Source organism: Dendrobates tinctorius, unplaced genomic scaffold, assembly GCF_039654945.1.
Source record: "Dendrobates tinctorius isolate UK_male_01 unplaced genomic scaffold, ASM3965494v1 ptg000197l, whole genome shotgun sequence".
Classification (NCBI taxonomy): Eukaryota; Metazoa; Chordata; class Amphibia; order Anura; family Dendrobatidae; genus Dendrobates; species Dendrobates tinctorius.
In genome coordinates, this window is record NW_027361864.1 from 2,011,461 (window position 1) to 2,034,552 (window position 23,092).

General features: G+C 43.3%; 1 protein-coding gene across 3 annotated transcripts in view; it reads right to left on the reverse strand.

Moving 5' to 3' along the window:
• Window positions 1-23,092, reverse strand: part of PHF24 (PHD finger protein 24) — a 219,950-nt gene that overhangs the window by 67,554 nt on the left and 129,304 nt on the right. For 2 of the 3 annotated variants that reach the window (XM_073553109.1, XM_073553110.1), the window contains exons 2-3: window positions 7,894-8,293; window positions 3,823-4,008 (exon numbers count right to left, since the gene is read on the reverse strand). In XM_073553109.1, the coding sequence (XP_073409210.1) occupies window positions 3,823-4,008; window positions 7,894-8,289 (582 nt within the window). In that variant the 5' untranslated portion in view covers window positions 8,290-8,293. The remainder of the gene's footprint in view (window positions 1-3,822; window positions 4,009-7,893; window positions 8,294-23,092) is intronic. The other variant, XM_073553111.1, reaches the window with a different exon arrangement.

The following is a 23,092-nucleotide window of genomic DNA, read 5'->3' on the forward strand; positions in this document are numbered from 1 at the left end:
CTGTAATAATTTATTTACTTACTTACTACAGGGTATTTCCTTTTTTTTTCCTAAGGTTTTGACGACTAATGACACAAGACCGCATAGCCAGGATATTGGCTGTATGCATTAGACACATCTTCTAAATGTTCAGAACAATTGGATCAGCATATGGGGTCAATGATATAGAAAGATAACTGCCCGGGTATCTGCAGTACTAGGTCCTTCATCAGTCCTGACATTGGAGAAGAATTCAAAAATTGGTCTATTGGAGATACAACTTGGCAAGACTCAGCAACTTTCTGTTTCACCCTACAGTAATTTGCCAGGCTTTGTAAACTGTCCAGTTGTGTGGCCTCAAAATCACCATCAACATCACTATCTACACCCTATCTGTCTAGAATGGTGGATGTAAGCATCTATGGAGATAGATACCGTGGATTACTAATAAGGCTCAACAATGGGTCGGCTCAACCAGATGGGTAGTCGTGCGGATGTAGGGGCCCGCAGCTTCAAGTCCTTTTATATATTAAACCATGGAGCCTTTTATACAATACATCCATTAGTTTTCTATTAACATACTGTAGCCAGTGTTATTCCACATTGTCTAATTTCATTTGGTTTAATTTGACGACCTCCGGTGTCACCCGTGTAACATTGATGACCTCCGGTGTCACCCGTGTAACATTGACGGTCTGCGGTGTCACCCGTGTAACATTGACGGTCTGCGGTGTCACCCGTGTAACATTGACGGTCTCCGTTGTCACCCATGTAACATTGATGGTCTCCGGTGTCACCTGTGTAACATTGATGGTCTCCGGTACGGTGTAACAGAATTGTCTCCTGCCGGTAAACTTTAATGAATGTTTTTGCAGAGACCTCGGCTCTTCCGTTCAGTGACCTGCACAGACAGTTTTATTTCACTGTCTCTGTGCACATTACCCTCCATTGCCCTAAATGAGCGGCGCTTCCCTCAGAGGAATCCCAGCTGATCTTGCCCTCGGTCTATTCTCTCTCATCTTGTCAGATGCTTCAGATGAATATAAAAATAGGCAGAGAACATGCAAAGTCTTATTCCAAGACTTGAAAGGAGAGGTCTGGCTCTCAACATCTCAAGCAGGTGATCAATGGGCGGCTTTGTAGTTAATCCTTTTTTATTGGCTGTTTGCTAAGGGAAAAGCTGTTGCTTTTATGTATTAGACTTTATTGATAAGTTTGTGTTTTTTACTGAAGTTACTTAGACTATAAAATGCCCATCGACCATTAGAGTAATTAATGTTTCATTATAAATAGTTTATAAATATTTTAAGCTTTAAAGGGGTATTCTTATTTTTCACTGGATTTGCCATAAATTGGACCAGCACACCTCTTGAAAACTTGAGTCTCCTGACCCACACATTTGCCTGCTCCTGTCAGCGGAGAATACGCAATTTTTTTGGAACTCATACAGAAATCAACAGAGCGATGACCATGGTCACCACCGTGCCAGGCAGGACTGGGGAGCAAGGTGACATGTCATCTAATATATAAAGCTCAAAGTGTGTATGTATGTATGTATTGTATGTGTGTGTATGTGTGTATGTCCGGGATAGGCATCCGAACCGTCGCAGCTACAGCCACAAAATTTGGCACAGTCACACATCTGGACCCCGAGAGCGTCCTAAGCTATGTTGTGAGGCGAAATTTTAACCCCGCGCGTTCCAATTCACCAAACAATTTTGCCCCTATCTACATACTGGGGAAAAAGTGTGTGCGCGTCAAGCCCCGCCCCTCATTACGATGTCATAATGCCCCTATTTGCATAATGGGGAAACATTGTGTGCGTATCAAGCCTCTCCCCTCATTATGATGTCACAATGGTTGCCATGGTGACGCTGATGTCATCATAGGTTGCAAGCCCCGCCGCTCATTATGATGTCATAATGGTTGACTATGAGATGGAGAATGTGTGATGGGTATATGGGCACCGGACTATGGGATGGAGGATATGTATGATGGGTATATGGGAACTGGACTATGAGATGAAGGATGTGTGATGGGTATATGGGCATGGGACTATGAGATGAAGGATGTGTGATGGGTATATGGGCATGGGACTATGGGATGGAGGATATGTATGATGGGTATATGGGCACTGGACTATGAGATGAAGGATGTGTGATGGGTATATGGGCACTCGACTATGGGATGGAGGATATGTATGATGGGTATATGGGCACGGGCCTATGGGATCGTGGATATGTATGATGGGTATATGGGCACTGGACTATGAGATGAAGGATGTGTGATGGGTATATGGGCATGGGACTATGAGATGAAGGATGTGTGATGGGTATATGGGCACCAGACTATGGGATGGAGGATATGTATGATGGGTATATGGGCACTGGGCTATGAGATGAAGGATGTGTGATGGGTATATGGGCACTCGACTATGGGATGGAGGATATATATGATGGGTATATGGGCACGGGCCTATGGGATCGTGGATATGTATGATGGGTATATGGCCACGGGACTATGGGATAGAGGATAATTATAATTTGTTATAACTATCCACAGTTAGTTACTATGCCCGGGCAGCGCCGGGCTCTTCAGTTAGTAGATATCTAAATGGGAACAAAGATCAATTTTCAGGTTATGCAAAATGTCTACGCAAGTCTCCTCCAGAGCTGTTCACAATCCTTGTTGGCTCTTTTTAGCTGTACCCTCACATCTCTCAGCAATCCCTGCACCCCAGAAATAATTAGGATTAGGGTGCATAAATGGTTCAGCTTCTAATTAAAATTCACAGAATACCTTCCCTTTTCCTTTTTTTCCAATCACAGTGAGTGGTTACAAAGAAGGCACAGCGCTTGGTGGTTGCAGGTCACACCAGGAGCTACAATTGCCGGTCTCTTGGGTCATTGTTAGCTCAACAGTGACCTTACAACACACTTGTAGCATGGGAACAGGAGGCTGGTCCACACTATTCCTGGTCCTGTTCTTAGGATCACTATCACGACTGACCCCTCCTACCACACTTCCATTCAGTCAACCACTCAAACCAGGGCAGCTAACTATTATCATCTGCTCATTGATATCTCTCAGAACACCTGCAGATTCTTCAAAATTGAGCCCTCTCAAGCTGACAACATATTCGGTCCCCACAATTTAAATAAGACTAGTCACCACCAGATCACCAGTTTCTGCTTATATTTTAATCTCGCTGTTTCCCTGAGTATTCCACTCTTTTCTTTATCTAAATCTGCCATACAGTTCTAGAAATATGAGTCTTTTCATTTAGTGCCATTTATACAGTCTATACCAAAGAGGGCGTGTCTCACAGGATTCTAAGAGGGCGTGTTTTCGGCATTAGGAACCTGAAAGCCACGCCCCTTTGTAAATTCCATAAACATTAGCACTAAATAAAATTACCCATATCTCTGGAACCACAGGGCAGATTTAAAAAAAACTAAAAAGCAGAATACCTCAGGGAGCAGCAGGGGTAAAATAAGAGCAAAAACTGGCCACTCTTGTTCTGGTGATTGGACCCCCTTTAAGTGACATAATTGTCAAACTGCACTCTCCAAAGTCTGTAGAATATATTTCTGCTTCTCAATTAGAAAACCTTGGCTGCTTTCTTTCAAAACCAGTGCCACCTTTATCCGTTTAATGGAGGTAAACTACAATTCCAAACACAACCCATGGGAAAGAATGGTAATGTTTCTGAAAGAAGACGGTCACATTATTAAGCGCAGTTTGCCTGAACGAGGCCTAGACATTCTGGATAGAGGAGATTATGCAGGTCAATTACTGCGTTAGTCATGAAAACCTCTACTAGAAATAAGTTGGTATACTTACACAGTAATAACAGCTCCAGCCAGTTTCCGTATGGGCCATTTCTGTCACTTCCAGGGCATTGTCATTGCGTAGGTATCCCATGCGGTGAAGGCAGCCATCATGAAAAACCCGGGAGCAGATTCTACATGGGTAGAGGCTCTCTGCAGTCCAGACCTCGCAGATCTCACACATCTCATCATTGGTGATCTATAGAGATTTAAAAATGGATTATAACTGCTCAATAATAGGGATCAATGCAATCTTAGGCATAAATGCCACAAAGCAACACGAGTCTTCTAAGGTCCTCTCTGGCTAGCGATAATCTCAGACTCAACTTAAAGGGAGTCTGGAAGCAGCGTTTTGCTATCCCATTAAGAGCAGCATGATGTATGAGCAGAGACCCTGACTCCAGCAATGTATCACTTACTGGGCTACTTGGTAAAGTTATGATGGAATCCCTGTTTTTTCTGCTGCAGATCTCCTGAGCCCTGTATAATCCCGCACCACTGTCAGCTTTCTGTGTACACTGTGCATTGTCAACAGGCTGCCAATTAATGGTGGGGTTGGGGTTACATGGACCAGCCTTACTGGCCTGCATAGGAGACCTAGTCTTCTACTGATAATCTCCTTCTAAAAGACTGATTGTAATTAAATTACAGAACACAGTCTAATACGTGAATCAGGGTCTATGCTCCTACAGTATGCTGCTCTCAAATTAATATACAAACCGCCTGAAACACCACAGTAAAACAAGGTGAACAGAAATGCACAATTTCACTAAATAATTATAAAAATAATTTTATTATATCAAAAAAATTTTTTTAAAAAAACATCCAATGTATAATAAGGCAACCTCAATTGCGGGACAAAAAGAGGGCTAATCACCCCAATACACGAAAAACATATGCGCAACAGGTATGAGACATGTTTTACAATTGCTAACAACTGATGGCATAAAGTATAATACAATATAATTTATAACTGCGCTAGAAAAATTGCATTTTTTCATTTATATAAGCCTGACAACTGCAATAGCTATTATATGCACAGAAAAAATTCAGTGTCCTACCAAATACCAGATTTCACATATGTTGCCACCAAATTGTATGAAAGCACATGGCGTGCCAATAATGTGAGCGATGACAACGCTCAAACGAAATCTCACCTGGCTTACTGTAATGTGTGGAGTGACTGCCATGTCCCTCGCCCCGACGCGCATTTCGTCCTCTTCTTCAGGGGACGAAAATTAAGTAGCAAAAACCTGCTGAGATTCCCTTTAATGCCGTTGTGGAGAATTGTAAGGCAGGATTGGCAGGGGACGAGTATGGTGGCTTACCATCCTGATAGCAACCCTAACGGGAAGCACTGCTGTTAAGATCTAGAGAGTGGATAGAGCCCCATTTCTGACATCGGTAAGGTTACTCCAGTTCACAACCGATGAACTCAGGTCACCTTACTGACGTTAATGCTCGTCATTGCAGGCTCGTTCTCACGCTACTGTCAGTGTGTTCTGTCTGGTGATGATGAAGATGATGCTAAAACGCATTGCATACGAATGTGATATGGATGTCATACGAATGCTAGGTGAGAAGAAAAAACGTGTGACACTAACTTTTCTGGCTAAGAATCTCAGCTACTTTTCATATGTAGATGTGAGCGACCCTTAATTGTCATTATGGGGTTTTCTTCTTTCATTTATTCATATCAGATTTTCAGTGAAGAAAGGGTTACAGGTTGTAAACCGTGGCCTTTTGAATAATCAAATGAAATGCCAGCTCTGTAGAGTTGAGGTGAAGTATTGATCCTTAAAATACTGATACAAATTGTTATGGTATTGATCCCAGCCGTCTCCGGCAGCTAAGTGCTGGGCTACGGATAATGTATTTGGAAAGACGGCATGCTGCGGCATTCATGTGCTGAATTATTGGCTGTAAGTTATCACCCAAACCAGGAATTCTAAAAACTGAATTACTTTCCAGGACAAGATACATTTCAAGAACCTCTGTACTACAGGCAGCACGATGGCTCGGTGGTTAGCACTGTTGCTTTGCAACACTGGGGTCCTGGATTCAAATCCCACTGATGACGACATCTGCAAGGAGTTTAGAAATTTAGATTGTGAGCCCCAACGGGGACAGACTTTTGTAAAGCGCTGCGGAAATTACTGGCGCCATGTAAGTGAAAGGAAAATCAAAGGAAATAAAACAACCGGCAGAGCAGAGATCCAAGACCCCTGGAGACCACTTGTACTGTTTCCGATTTCTGGGAAAGTCCATGGGGCAAGAAGTTTGGGCATCATAGCTACTCATCATGTTTCTAGAATTTCAATATATACTCTCAGCGCTCCTAAATAGCTACATACAGGTGCTTCTCACAAAATTAGAATATCATCGAAAAGTTAATTTTTTTCAGTTCTTCAATACAAAAAGTGAAACTATATTATATAGAGTCATTACACACAGAGTGATCTATTTCACGTGTTTATTTCTGTTAATGTTGATGATTATGGCTTACAGCCAATGAAAACCCAAAAGTCATTATCTCAGTAAATTAGAATACTTTATAACAGCTGGAAAAATGATTTTAAAATCTGAAATGTTGGCCTACTGAAATGTATATTCAGTAAATGCACTCAATACTTGGTCGGGGCTCCTTCTGCATCAATTACTGCATCAATGCGGCGTGGCATGGAGGCGATCAGCCTGTGGCACTGCTGAGGGGTTATGGAAGCCCAGGTTGCTTTGATAGCAGCCTTCAGCTCGTCTGCATTGTTGGGTCTGGTGTCTCTCATCTTCCTCTTGACAATATCCCATAGATTCTCTATGGAGTTAAGGTCAGGCGAGTTTGCTGGCCAATCAAGCACAGTGATACTGTTGTTTTTAAACCAGGGATTGGTACTTTTGGCAGTGTGGACAGGTGCCAAGTCCTCCTGGAGAATGAAATTTCCATCTCCAAAAAGCTTACATCCCTTACATCAATTCCATATACTATGCAGAAAAATGTCATCCTAAAGGCCTCAGTTTTGATGCTGGGAACCGAATGATCAAGAGAATGAGACACAGAGGAGACCATGCATGAGAGGCCATCACTCCGTCAAGATCGGGGTAGGGCCGCAGTGTGCGAGTAGTGATGTCAAAATGGTTGGAATAACTGGGTACACTATTATAACAAATCTAATTGACATGCTATAAAAGTAATTCAGCTGTAAACCCTGTAATCCTACACGATTCCCAGTAACAGTCCCAGCAGATAATAACTAAGCAAAAATCCAAAGTTACAAAAAAATTTTGCACACTCAGTTTTTCACCGTCTGTCACAAGTTTATGCATTGTTATATGACCAGAGAGGATCTCTTGATTGAAGCAATTTATGCCATATGGGCCTAACTCAGCTCACTGCCCAATAGGTAGAGCACGTTATCGTAGAATTAGAGCAAAAACTTTGCTATACCACTGTCATAACCAAAGCACTGGAATCAAGCATGGTTTCTTCCTGTGGAAGACCAAAGAAATCCACTAATTGAAATATACTCCATGTAACAGAAAGAATATAAGAATCCAGTAAATGTAAATCCAAGAATACTTAGTAGCCAATCAGAACATGAGATTTTCCCATGGTATGATTGACAGGTGGCTGGTATTCTTTTCCTCCTCCAAAAGGACAAGAGATTAATTATCGAATGTTAATTGGATTTTGTTCGAGAAAGTTTAGTCGGTCACAGTTAAAGTATTCAGTTTTAAGTCACGTTGGATTCCATTTACTGCGTACCACCCACCCCATCACAACTACTACCACTGGCAAAACTGAAAAAAAATCGATGAGGTTGATGCTTATATGAAAATGACATCCCCATGATGAAATCATTGTCATATATTTAGTCCAGTGATTACATAGCAGTATACAGGAAGCAATAAATCATTTTTTACTTTTATCTCCATATGAGTTCACTCATAATTATGGGATTTGTGGAAATAACTCTGACTCCGAAAATAAACATGACATCAGCAAAATTTTACAACCTCTATTGTAGAAATGTAGTTTTCTCCAAATGCAAAGATTTGATTTCACTCCAGTTATATTAATGTTCCTCACCTCTTCTCTCTGGTCCAGGGTTATCTCTGGGAGCTCATCATCATTCAGAGCACGAGTTGGTCTGATAAAAGCCGGAGGAGTGAAACGTTTGGAGTTATCAAACTCATCAGGTTCAACCCCTTTCCCGTCTCTTAGTCTTTCCCAGGCTGCCCGGTTTGCTGGATTCTCCTGCCGGGGTTGAGATTGACAAGGAGAATCTGGGTTAGATTCAGTCTCATCTTTCTCTTCTTCCAAGACTTGGTCCAGCACATCTGCTTTACTCCCTTTCCTGATACAACCCTCAGATTTCCTTTTACTGGGCGGTCTGTCCTTCAGTCCATCCTTGAATGCAGAGACGGCAATGCTGACCTTCTGTACCTGCTCCACGGTCTGTCTCTTGGACATTAGCACACCCATCTTCCTGTTAAGAAAAAAGAGACAACGTATTAGCTCCAAGGACAGAATCTAAAGACTGAAGATCTGCATTCTATAGTTTAACAAATTAGATTGCTCTGGAGCAGTGTTTCTCCACTCCGGTTCTTAAGATCCACCAACAGGTTATGTTTTCAGGATTCCCTTAGTATTGCATAGGTGATGGAATTAATGCTTGAGCAGGTGAGGAAATTATCACCTACGCAATACTAAGGATATCCTGAAAACATGACCTGTTGGTGGCTCTTGAGGACTGGAGTTGAGAAACACTGCCCTAGAGTAAGACAAGAACAAGGGGGCATTCTCTTCATTTGGAGGAAAGACAATTTCTGCACCAGCATAGAAGAGGGTTCTTCACGGTTAGAGCAGTGAGGCTCTGGAATTCTCTTCCTGAGGAAGTGGTGATGGCCAACTCACTGAAAGAATTTAAGAAAGGAATGGATGCTTTTTTTGTGAGTAACAGTATAGAAGGTTACGAATAACAGAATATTATAGGTAGCTCGTTGACCCAGCTTAGGGGAAGGAATTTTTTTCCCTATGGAGAAAATTGGCTTCTACTCTGTGGGTTTTTTGCCTTCCCCAGGATCAACAATGCAGAACAGCTGCACTAAAAATAGGCTGAACTAGATGGACATAAGGTCTTCCTTCAGCCTTCAAAACTATGTTACTATGATACTGGAGGTCTAGAGTGTGACACCTAAAAACATAATCATGACAACAATATTAAAAAAATGGACCTTCACCACATCCTCACAGAAACCATAAATATAATCAATAATTATGTTATATTGTCAATGATGAAAACTCAAGTTCCTAACATTTTAAGGGCACCACCGCAACACCACTGATCATGTAACTGAAGAGATCGTAGTGCAACAGATCTAGCACAGCTGTGCACAGGTCGCGAGTCAATCACTTGAATGTAATACTGAATGAGCTTACAGTTTTATGCAAGGAATTAGTTGTTAGGCACTTCAAATAACATGTTTCAAAAAGATACGCCCCCGGAAGAAGCGAGCAGCGAAACAACGCCCGTCGGGCGGGAGGGAGAGCACAGCCTCGGCTTCACACGTTCACAGCCCGAACTACCAATCAACTGACCTGTTCCAGATAACAATCACTGCAGTGGAGACATATATGTTTAGCTATGATACTTGATCACTAGTATGCAGACCGGTAGATTGTGATGGTATTACATATTGCAATATATGATTGTTTGGACGGCTCTTATTTGATGATTAAGATATTTATATATATACTCACCACTATTTCAACTGTGATATACCCATTGGATTTATAAGGTTCATTATTATCCTATTTTCGATCTATATGTTACAGGGATAATACTATTTCAGTTTAATATATATATATATATATATATATACACAGTATATATATATATATATATACACACAGAGAGAGAGAGAGATTCCTTAGGAATCCATTTTCTGATCCTTCCTATTATCCTATATTACAATTCTATATGTATTCTTTATTCAGCTATTCCATTTTTATTATTTACATTTTATTATCATCTTGTACCATTGTGCTGGGATATCATGCTGTTTTCCTCTTCCTCTTCATTGAGGTTTTAGCCCTGTCTATTTTATTTATTTATTAATTTTACAATTTGATCATTAATAAAACATTGATTATTTAACTTTAATGTAGTTGGAATCTCTTCTGGTCTGGTGGTAATGATACCACTATAGACATATTTTTTAAATAAGTTGTTTCAAGTGTCTAACAACTTAGGCTGGTTTCACATTTGCGTTAAAACAACGCTGCGCCCTGCGTCGTTAAGCCCCGCCCCGAGCCGGCTCCCTGCCCGCCCCATCCGGGATCACCGCCTACTTTCGCATTTGCACGCATGCGATCGGCGCACCCTATCTTTAGCATAGGGTGCGCAGATCATGCGCTGCCAGTGTGAAAGTAGCGTGCTGCGCACTTTTGACGGTGCGCCGTGCGCGCCGAAATGCAACATGCTGCATTTCGGCGCGCACGGCGCACCGTCAAAAGTGCGCAGCACGCTACTTTCACACTGGCAGCGCATGATATGCGCACCCTATGCTAAAGATAGGGTGCGCCGATCGCATGCGTGCAAATGCGAAAGTAGGCGGTGATCCCGGATGGGGCGGGCAGGGAGCCGGCTCGGGGCGGGGCTTAACGACGCAGGGCGCAGCGTTGTTTTTAACGCAAATGTGAAACCAGCCTAATTCCTATTTTTTGGACACATCAGTGTTACAGTTTTGTGCAAGGGCAAAACACACAGGCAGCTAATTGACGAGGGAGTTGGGAATTACTGTAAACTCCAAACAAACTGATTTTGGTGACCTATTGGTTCTCCAATACATTCTAAAAGTAATCAATGGAAAGCTGCCATGGAGGGGGGAGGGAAAGGAAAAGGAAAAGGAAAGCGGTAAGGAGTATAGTAGGGAGGTAGGAGGGGTGAGGAAAGGAGGGGGGAGTAAATAAGAAAGGAAGAGCGGTAGGGAGGAAAGAAGCAGGGTGGACGGGTAGAGAAGAAGGAAGGGACTGAGGTAAGGAGAGAAGAAGGAGGAAGGAAGGGACAGAGGGAGGAAAGAAGGAAGGATGTAAGGTAGGGATAGAATAAGGAAATGGGGGAAGTAGAGAAGGAAGAAGGAAGGGATAGAGGTAGGGAGGGAGTAACGACAGAAGGAATGGAGAAAGGAAGGGACAGTGGTAGGTAGTAGGAAATAGGAGGGATGAGGAAGGGAGGGGGCAAAGAAATAAGAAAGAAGTAGAGTGGGAAGAAGGAAGGAAGGGAGAAATGTAGGGAGGGAAGATGGAAGGAAAGGAGTGTAGTAGGGAGAGAGGAAAAAGGAAGGAAGGAAGCAAGGGAGAGAAGTAAAGAGGGAGGAAATTAGGAAGAAAGGGAGGGAGAGCGATAAGGAGGTTGGTAGGGAGGAAGAGATGGGTGAGAGAAGGAGAAAATAAGGAAGGAAGAAAGTGAGAGAGGTAGGGAGGATGGAAATAAGGAAACAAGGTAAGGAACAAGGAAGAAAGGCTGTCATAATGTGTCCTCTGCTCCAGCGCTGCCACTCTTACAATTTTCAATTGTCCCCACTTGACCACACATAACAAAGTAACAGCCCCCAGTGAATTAATGACTGTGGCGACTGATTAGCCGCAGAGCCAAGTGACTGCCAGACTGAAAGTGATGACGTCCAAACCAGTAGAGACCTTCAGGCTGGCAGGGCTGGGGCAGATTATGTAAACACGCTTTCTATTTTTTAATTCAGTAGGGTACCTTCAAACTAATTACAGGTAAACCTCCTTAAAGAAACAGTAAAAAAGAACATTAATGGTGGTCTCCCCTCACTGCGACTGGCTAGGAGGGAGAAACGGGAGGAGGGTGAGGACATTAGCGTTGACTTAGTTAACCAAGATGACAGCAAATATGATTGACAGTAGTAGAGCCTGCGATCAGTAATTAAGCCTGAAGCACTAACATTTGAGCCCATAATATTATATATATATATATATATATTCTGATTAGCTATGTCGCTTGCCCCTGCATATTGGGCAAGCAACATAGCTAATCAGAATACGGTAACTATACTACGTTTCTAAGGTATTTGCTAATATTATATTATTATTATTGTTGTTACACTTATTTCATATTGGGATAGGGTCTTGGAGATGGGAATACCCCTTTAATAGCAGATTCAAGACAGATTCTGATAAGGGCAGTAAGCTTATCTACTGACAAATGGGATCCGGGGTTATACATTATTTATCACTGAATGATGTATTAAGATTAAACTGGATGGAAATGCATCTCTCTCCTGTCTAAGTAACTCCCGCATATACAGTAATTAGAAAAATTATTCTTGATAACATGAATAGTAAATTGCATTATTGGTGCTCAACTAAGCCACTAAGCCATTATTACAGGAGCCCTGGCTGTGACGTATAGGGGTGAATGAGAGGAGCAGTGACTGCACCATGGCCGATCAGAGGAAATTGCAGCTCAATAGTTGTGGAATTAGGAGTTCACGCATTGGTTTCATTGCCATAAAGTATCCCAAATGGAAAAAAAAGAGTGAGGGGGGATCCAATGATGCCCCCGGCAGCATCACTTCTACTGAGAGCGCTACATCCCCCCAAATAATTTCCCACAAATGATACTGAACTTGTAGGTGATAAATCAGCTAGATGTTCATCCGGTCGTGTTAGGGCGAGATGATCCCGAGTCACTGAGAATTACCGCCCCGAGAGCTACGGAAATATGTCCGTAATATATAACTGGTAAGACTTGTGTGACCACAATCCATTACAGAGAAAGGAAGAGACAGAGAAGAAGCCGGGACACTGAATTATCACGTCAGCCGTCAGGATAAATATGGGCCATATACAGTACAGCTGGGCATAGAACGGCAAACACTTTACACAGGACTGCAGGTAGCATTTACTACACTATCTAAACTGAGAGGTATTGTGTTCTCTGTGCTGTTACATAGGACTGCAGGAAACATCTACTACATCATCTGTGTTCAGACAGTTATCACTGTTACCTGTGCTGTTACATAGGACTGCAGGGAACATCACTACATTATCTCTGTTCAGGGAGTTATCACTGGGAACATCTACTACTACATTATCTGTGTTTAGGGAGTTATCACTGTGTTATCTGTGGTGTTACATAGGACTGCAGGGAACAACTACTACATTATCTGCACTCAGAGAGTTATCACTGTGTCATCTGTGGTGTTACATAGGACTGAAGGGAACTACAACCACTACATTATCTGTACTCAGAGAGATATCACTGTGCCATCTGTGGTGTTACATAGGACTGCAGGGAACAACTACTAAATTATCTGCACTCAGAGTCATCACTGTGCTATATGTGGTGTTACATAGGACTGTTGGGAATAACTACTACATTATCTGTATTCAGAGAGTAATCACTGTGTTATCTGTGGTGTTACATAGGACTGAAGGAAACAACTACTACATTATTTGTACTCATAGAGTTTTCACTGTGTCATCTGCGGTGCAACACAGGACAGCAGGGAACATCTATGACATCATCTATACTTGAAGAGGCATCACTGTGTTATCTGCGATGTTACATGGGACTGCAGGTGTCATCTGCTGCATTACCTGTACTCATACTCGTACAGGTTCGCATTTTACTGATCTGTAATAGGTGGCTGCGTGTCCATATGATGCACGTTATTACATGAACAGGAGAGATCCCCATTCTCTGAAATCATGGCAATAATCAATAAGCTGGAATTGTCCTTCAACAACCAAACATGTGAAGTGTTCCCAAGGTCACCTTGTGGTTTCTCTTTTTAGGTCGTATGCACTTGTAGGAGGGGGAGTTGCCGCTATGCAATCGGTCTGGAACCAAGGGAGCTGTCACCAAGGTTCCCACCCCGTCCTGTGGCTGCGGACTTTACGCTGCCACCCGCGGCCGCCACTGCCCCACTCCGGCCCGCGGCTGCGTCCTGTACACTGCCACCCATGGCCGTCACTGCCAAACTCAGTCCTGTGGCTGCGGCCTGTACGCTGCCACCCGCGGCCGCCACTGCTCCACTCCATCCCGCGGCTGCGGCCTGTGGGCTGCCACCCGTGGCCACCACTGTTCCACTCCGACCCGCAGCTGCAGCCTGTACGCTGCCACACGCGGCCGCCTCCGTCCCGTCCCAGACCGCGGCTGCGGCCCATACATCAAGGCCCGTGGCTGCCACTGCCTTGCCTCCACAAGGGGATCCTACGTCGAGGAACTCTTCCAGGGCCTGTTGTGCCTCTCCCACACCTGGGCATTGGAACGTCAGAAGCCTGCGACAACTCTCCACCGGCTAGGCCCAGCGGCTGAAACGCCGAACGGACACCAACTCTGCTGGATGTCAGAGCAGGATAAGTGACACTCCGTTGATAATAATTCCGGGACTTGAAGTCGGCCACATCAAGGTCATATAGTACTGACGCGGGCTGGGTAGTATATATCGGATTAGTTAAGTGTATTATTGTTGTATTGTTGTTTAACTCCCTGCATGGAAAACGATTGTTAGCTTGCCAGTTACTCGTCCTATTCATATAAAAGTTTGCATTTAAGCTTGCTCTGCTTCCATCTCGTCACTGCATCCTGCGTGCCTGCGAATATCACACAATGGTAACAGGCTTAAATGTGTCCTCTATCTCTGCTTGCCTCCAGCTTCTTTCTGTTGTTTTCTGTATAAATCCAAAAAGAGAAAAGAACCACCGCATGTTCCATCAGAGGCCTCATGTGCGTATGAATTGTACCCTGAGGACCCATAACTCCATACATGCGAAACCTGGCAGAGCCGATGCGGCAGCACAGATTCTTATTTGTTGGTGGCATGGGACCTGTAAGCCTGAGATCGTATTGCTGGTGATTTCTAGGTTTGTCTACTGAGGCAATATAGGGCTGTGCGACCCTCGGGACATGACGTTGCACAATTTAGAATTAAAGCATCGCTCATCACTTTTATATCCAATGACTGACAGTGGACTCACACTTTTTCATCATTCATCCTCCTCACTTTCGTTATTGACAGCAGCACATCCCGTGATGGAAGCAAGGATGTGCTGCTGACTGTGTGATCAGAGATAAGATGGCCTCTCCCACTTGTTGTTTGTTCAGGTTCATTCCCCGGCTATAATCTGGAACGAGCATTGGAATAAACATTTATGCCAACAATCTTCGACCCACAGACAGGATCTTTACCCGTTTCTTATTTTTTTTATTCATTTTGTCATTGATTTGCACTTTTGTGACGGTCGGCTGGTAGTTAACCTTCAGATTTTGGCCTTATCAAGAAAATGGGAAAGTGGCGGCTTTGATCCATCGCCAATACTATTGGTTTTGTTGTGATGAAGCACAGGGGTGTTGGATATGTTTCATGCAAATTTGGAGTTAGGACTGACGGTTTTAGGAGAGGGTGTTTGCTTTGGCGTCATGTATTATCAATATTTTTTTCTCATTATGAGAGATAGAAGCTGAGGTAAAAGAGCCACACCATAGGTTTCTGTGAGGTGCAGAGAGCCTCGAGAGATAAGTGCTGGTCTGATGGAGATGGCTGATTCTCTAGAGGAGTGAGCCTCAAGGGTATGTGGTAAATTGCAGATGTATGGCAGTAACAAAGTATACTGTGAGGGACCAATGCATGTGTGGAGAAAAGAGTCTGACTCTATTCAGAGTTGTTGGAATTGTTTAGGACTGATAGAGACATTTATAAATGGTTCAATTGGCAGTAGAGGCAACACCTCAAGGAGAAGGCACCACCAACCACACAAGTTGTTCTTGACTGTGTTACAAGGACATTACATGTGCCTCTTGTACAATTAACCATACTGTGTCGAAACCGGCCTGCTATCTAATCCCTGGTTATACCCTTACGAGAACCACACACAATAGATAGTGGAGGGCCAATTTTTTGGCTAGAAGCTATCTCTTCTGACATTCGCTCTGCCAATCGCTCATATCTTAACAAAAGAGCTAAAGCCAGTCTCATCAGACGGAAGTCTAAATCACTGAGAACAAATTGGATATGCCACATCCTTATCTCCCCTGGGAGAGTCGGAAGGCATTAGACCAGGGGTACACAACATATCTTGGTCCAAAGGCTCCAATCCCTTACTGAACCAATCCCATGGGTGGCACAAAATTTAAAGGGGTATGTGAAGAAACCAAATTGTATCTTAATTTCTCAGACAACCATTTTTTTGTAAACCCACAAGAATTGACTTTTTATCTGTATATTGGCTTGTGGATTTAAGTGTTTATGTATGGTGGGTCAATAAGACAGACTTTTATACCATTTAACATACTGTGTAAAGGGCCCGTTACACCTAGCGATATCGCTGTAATGTCACTGGTTTTGTGATGCAGCAGCGATATGGCTAGCGATATCGCTACATGTGATACTAATGTGGCGCCCCCAGGAGTATGGCCGCCACAGTGGCTTTGCCTTCCTCCAGGGAGGGTGATGTCATGCTTGGAAGCAGTGAAGGGTCTCTCTCGCAGTTAACCTATACATGCAACACAGTTCCACTCGAGGTCAGCAGGGGGGACTCTGAACCGGAAGTGAAGGGAGGAGTGCTCTCTGAGGGCCAGGAGGAAGGAGTGGTCAGTTAGTGTGAGGAGGTCCACGTGTGCAGACGTGTGGAGAGAAGCTGGAGGTTGAGCTGAGGAAAGAGAGCTCCCTCACAGCGAGAGCGCATGAACTGGAGCCTGGTCTCCACGGTTGTATGGATACTAATGGTCCTGCAACAGACACCAGAGGAGTAGGAGGCTGTAAATGCCCTACCCCCACCTAAGACTTGGAGGCACAACAGCACGGAGTGAGCCAAGAGAGGAATAGCGGCTACAGCTGTATGCCATACGAGGAGTGCTAATAGAAGAGAATTTTGAGGAACTTCAGTGTAACTCAGTACTAGGAGTACTTCATTCAGATAAGCGCTAGGAAGGAGACTGCACAGCCCATCTGCTGAGAGAGAATCCTTGAGGCTAGCCTGCTCCAGGGCCATCTTTAATCAGGACCCTGGACTGCATTTATCAAGTAAAGGTACAGAAATTGCACCCTGCTGTGTCTTTGTCTGCTTCCTACCCTTCAGGCACTGCTACATCCCCGTGCCAACCACGTCTACACTGCCCTGGGACTACAGCTTCAACTGTGGGGAGCTTTTACACCTTTGCTGCACCACACCATCAGTCCCAGTGGATCTGCATGCAGCGTCGGCTTAACATCTCTCTTGCCGAACACCACAGGTGGCGTCATGAACGATTCCATTAACTACATTCCATCACTCAACTTCCCCTATTAATTGGGCACTCAGGGCCACGGACCGGGTCACCGCTGCTGTGACACATCCCGCTGACACCAGCCCGGTACCGAGTACCCCACAGCCCTGGGAGGGCGACCCACTTACCTTCGACCGGCTCCCCCGCTGTCTGTCGCTGATCGCGCGAGAACATCCTGGACCATTTCTCGTCGGGCGCTTCCTGCTGTGGAGACGAGCGACGCGTGGACGCGGGCGGGAGGACCTCAGGATCGTCACGTCTGACAGGTAAGCAGCGACCCCCGACCGCTGCTATGTCGCTGGTGAGATCTGCCTGTGTGGCAGCTCACTAGCGACCACTTAGCAAGGCACCAGCGATCCATATCATTGTCGGGATCGCTGGTGCATTGCTTAGTGTAACTGTACCCTTAGTCTGTAATAGTGACTTGTACATAGTGTGTGCTTACCTGATGTTTGCTTATAATCTGGAATCAGTTTGTTGACTTTGAATGTAGATAGGGAAAGGCTGTGTGGGTGGACTGAAGGACACTGGGTCACGAGGAACCCGGATCTATGATTCTAAGAGAAACAACCTAGGAGTGATCGGCTCCGGTTGGAAGGACACAGATCTGATCCAGTGACCATCTCTGAAGCATGGTTGTGTTTGGAGAAAGCCAGGTTCCATGGAGATGGTCGGATAAGCCAGGTGGTGACTCTCGTGTCAACTGGCTTTTGACCTTATATGGACAGTATGAACTGTCACCTCCCTACGCTTGTCGTTATCGATTCTCTGTGTGTATATCACAGGTGGAATAGCGACCCTGGGAGCTTTGATGTTGTGTCAACTGGCTTTGGACCTTCTTCGTACTCTATGGACTGTTCTCGGTCATCTCCCTACACTTGTCAATATCTCTTCTCTGTGTGTATATCACAGATGGAATATCGACTCTGGGCGCTCTGATGTAACATCTACCGTTATCCAGGCGAGTCGGCAGAAGGGTTAGGCCCTGTAATGTGCACCATGTTGGGGGTAATTGCTGGGATTGTTCTGTTTGCTATTGGGTGTTGTTGTGGTTCAACAAAGTATTGCCACACTGTTTTACTGTAACCCTGTGTTGTCTGTATAGTATGTTGCCCAAGCCAATATACAATAATATATCACCAGTTTTGAACATATTTGAGAATTTGCAGAGATTTTGCTCAGTGTCTGTTTCAAAAAATAAATGTGAACATATACTAACTTACACTGAGTTTTTGTAACAGAAATTGAGTATAATCTCACCAAATGCTTTTCATAATCTCAAAACTCTAAGTCTTGAGGATTTTTAAGTTTTAACATAGCCATGAAGCACATTTTGGATTGTAACATGTACAATAGTAGAACCACCATCAGTACGTGAATGCAGCACCATAACCACCGTCAATACATGAATGTAGCACCAGAACTGCAGCTAGTACATGAATGCTGCACCAGAAACACCGTCAGTACATGAATACAGTGCCAGAACTACCATCCATACATGAATGCAGCACCAGAACAACCGTCAGTATATGAATAAATCACCAAGCTTAGTTTAGCGATCAACTGCAATGTCAGGTAAGCCCCATGTACAATTGTATTGCATGAACCTACAACTCCCAGTATATCATCAACAATGGTAAGGCGCTACTGGGAGTTGTTAACAGTCATAAGAATGTGGACAATACAGCAACCACAGCACTGATGAGAGGCAGGAAGAATCACATATAACCATTTTCATCCAGATACCTTATATTTGACATCTTCTCTGATTAGTGATTTCTATCCCTTTTGTCTACATGTTGTACAGACATAGTGATAAGATTTCTCTGTCTTGAGCAGCACTTCCCGAAACTGTGCCATTAAAAAGAAAAGTATCAGTATAGTTCCCCATAAATAAAAATTTCTCCCATGTTGTGTCCATGATGAGTTATAATTTCCATCCACTGTGTTTATTGCACAAAATAACCCCCGCGCACGCTGCTCTTCTCCAAAATATGCCCCCAAACTGCCCCTCTGTAAAATGTCCCACTTACACTGCCCTTCTGCACACTGCCCCTTTGAATAAAGTACCCTTCACCACCACTGCCTCATACAAAACTGTACCTTTCCCCCCATTATGTACCCTCACAGTACCATTAACCCCCCCCCCATCCACAATGATACATCATTTAATCTTCAGCTCCTCCATGGAGCACTTACAGATGCCAGCACAGTCTCGGTTCTTCTGAGGCGCTTCATTGCGGAGGTGCCGGCAGCAGTGTTATGAGGTCAGCAGCATGCTCGCTGATCTCATCATGCCTCTATAAGTGGGGGTGGGGGCTGACGATCGCTTCTCAGTCTCAGTCTAGGCGTCAAGTGTTCAAATGTATTCGCGTTGGAAAGACATATATACAATTAAATATAGGAAGGTGGGAGCGTAGTCTCGCGGACAGCTCCGCGGGTCGTAAAACATCCTTTGGCTGGCCACATGCGACCTGCGTGCTGTATGTTGTGCAGGCCTGCATTAAACTGCCGGATTCAGCCTGTTGATATTCCCCGTCGTTAGTCTGAGGGCATTTAGTGTGAAAAGCCCATTTTACATTATGGAAAAGAATATTGAGGTACTTTGATGTAGAAACCTGCATCCTCAGGGTTTTATTTAAGTCCTGTTACTTATATAGTGCCAACAAATTCCACAGCCATGTACAGAGATAGAAAGAATTTACATTAGTCCCCATCCTCATCAAGGCTCACAATCTAATTTCCCTCAGAAGCGCATCATTTTTTTTTTTTTGGTTCGTGCATAAACATGACTCCTTTTACAGAGCACACCAATTCTTCACACACTACTCCCCAAATATATCCAGAAACAAAGGCCTATTCTAATGAAGACGACATCCGCTGATGAAGGAAGTAATTCCGAAATGCGTGTCGGGGGTGCGCTGTGCCGGGACTTTGACAGACCCTTAAAGGTATATGCTCCTGGTATTGATCCCAAACTTTGCACTATTGCACTTTGACACCTTATGGTTTTTTATTTGTTCATATTGATCTTATTGCACTATGACACTTTGCTTTGCCTTTCCCGATATTGGATGGATTTTTTTCACAATGTGCACTAGTATGTATATTAATTACGGTATTATTATTTTTGTCACCCCTTGTTATGAATTATTAAATTCGATATTATTATATATATTTTGTAATTTACTTGAGATTTTATACCTGGTTCATACAATACTATTGGTAGATTAATTATTATTTATCTATTTTATTCTTTGGGCTGTCATTGGTATATCTGAATAATATATTCATTTTTTATAATTACATTTTATTCATTTATTGATTTGAGCACAGGCACTTGTTTTTAATATTTAGTACTATTTAATTGCCACTTTGTATGACTAAAGGCACTTTTATTTGAATATTTCTGTGGTCCAGTATTGCTTTTGATCCTATGTTCTAAGGTACTTCCTCTTAATGAATAAAATATCCCAATAACATGCACGGGAAAGCTACAAAAGTGCTACACTACCCTAGACAGCTCGGAACTTTCTGAGAATCCAGTTTCCTGTTTGAGCATTCTCTTTGATGTTCTGGGAAAGTCGGCCAATACACCTCTTGATTTTGGAATGTCGGAGAACATATACACTCGATGCACATGTTGTCCTTTCTCATATTTGCACCCAGGACCCAAATACTTTCCATTGAGCCACCATTTCTTCTTCTCCAGTGACTTCTTGCATCTTATTCTTGATTAACCTTGAAAAGACAAATTTTTTCTCATTTCAATATCGAATATCCGAAAATAAAATCATCGGTGCCAGAACTGCCGACTGTCTCTTTGTTGAGCTGACAGATTCTGCTTGTGCTCTGAAAAGTGATGTACAATAGAATAAAAGCTGCAAAGCTGCCATGCTGTTTTTTCTCTTCAAGATGATATCAGAAGAAGACAGTTGAAGAACAGGGACCTTTGTGGAACTAAGAAATGGAGACCTGTCAGGGAGACTTTGTTCGATTCCTTACAACTGACATAACTCGAATGAGGGAAGGACAGATCTGAAAAATATACACGATGACGGATAAGATGGTGACACATAAACACAGACACTTTGAAGAATTATTGTCTCAAAAATGTCTGTCTCCAGACACAGCCCGTGGGCTCTGAGCTTATTCATGGAGATGGAATGAATCTTGCATGAGAGTGTGCGGGAGTCACTTCAAGCGTCTGTATTGCAATGTGGCGCAGCAGACATCCTGTCAACAAGCAAAGATATTGTATCCGTAAAGAGCCTGGAGAGGTCTATTAAACATCAGAGATGACTGAGGAGGAACTGAGAGTGTTCCTGAAGTACCAGCACTCAGAGGAGTCTCACTATAGTGAAGAGTGTAGAAGATGGAGAAGAATTTACAATAGAAATGATTGAACATAATCGACTTTCCCATTATGTAACGAATTAACCCAACATCTAGTGACTTCATTATAGCATTGTAGTCCTTGGTGTACATATGACCATTATCAGAGGTGAGCTATGAAAGTTATGGGTATTATTTAGGCCAAAATGGAAAGCATTTTAGCTTAGTAAGGTCGTAAAATATTGAACTGCAAAGAGTAAGAAACTATTGGGACAACTTTGGATCACTTTGGTTTGGTTTAGGCACTGCACATTAATTAAGGATCACTAGCATCTTTAAGTCTTATGCATATGGCAATGTAAGGTGTACAGAACTTGCCCAAAGGATGGTCTCTACTGACTGGTTATGTAGTTGCTAGCTCTGGATAGTCCAGAGGAGACCCCTTGAGAAATTTACAAAGATCCCAGGTGCTATAAAGCTAACTCGGCCTACCTGGTTTGTTGTCCATAGTGGCAGGATGATCTCTCAACAGACTGAGTCCTGGCACCCAGATTCATATTCACAGGACAATAAATGGGGCAGTAAAGAAACATGACCTTCAAAGAAAGCACGTATATGAGAAACATTTTCACGTACCATATCCTTGTAAGACACTTTCAAACATTTAGCAAGAACAGTTTAGCGATCGTAGAGGTAGCCATATACTTGGGTTCTGGTGCCTGAGGTGTAAACAGACTCGGTTGTCAAATATTAAAACACCATTATTACATATGGGAAATGATAGGTGGACTCCCTATTAAAGATTTTGCCAAAGCATGTTCTGCAATATGACATGCAATGGTATCTCGTATATTTTTTCTTCTAGGTTGTGCATAAATTTATGAAGAAACATCTCTATATACCTCCATGTAACATCTCAACATTTACCTCTGTATGAATTTGAAGTTATATGGACCCACACATCTCTAAAGCTGGCCCCACGTATAAGGTCAGCATTAGTATATCATGTGTTATGAATGTTTCACCGAGGAGGAAAACAAGACCAAGCCAAGTCACAGAAAACCAGAGAGGTTGGTAACTACGCGGATTGCAGACCCCTGATCCTAACCACACAACTAACAGCAGCCATGGAGCGTACCTACGATGATTCTAGACGCCTCGTCACAGCCAGAGGACTAAATAAGCCTAAAGCAATAAAAGGCAAAATCTAAAACTGCCCCAGAGCAGACCCCAAAGGAATAGACAGCCCTAACACATGTATTGACGGTGAGACAAGATGAAAACACGAACACAGGTAGGAAAATAGGCTGAGCAAACGATGGGGCCTACACTAGCTAGAAAGGACAGGAAAGGAAAGATACTGTCTGCAATCACGCCAAAAAACCCTGCAAAAATGTTCAACACTTATGATAGCAAAAAATACCATGAAGTCACTAGACTGCTCCCACTATATCAGCACTCTGGCATATTCTGAGAACAGAGCAAAAAGAGGCCAATCTAATAAGGGACAAAAAGCAAACTGGCACATACAGTGACATAAGAGTGGAAATTCAGCACAGCCCCAGCCGGGGCTGGCTGACCACACAAAAAACTGAATAGACCAAACCAAATCAAATGTGAACATTAGCAAAGACAACTTAGCTTGAGAAGGCA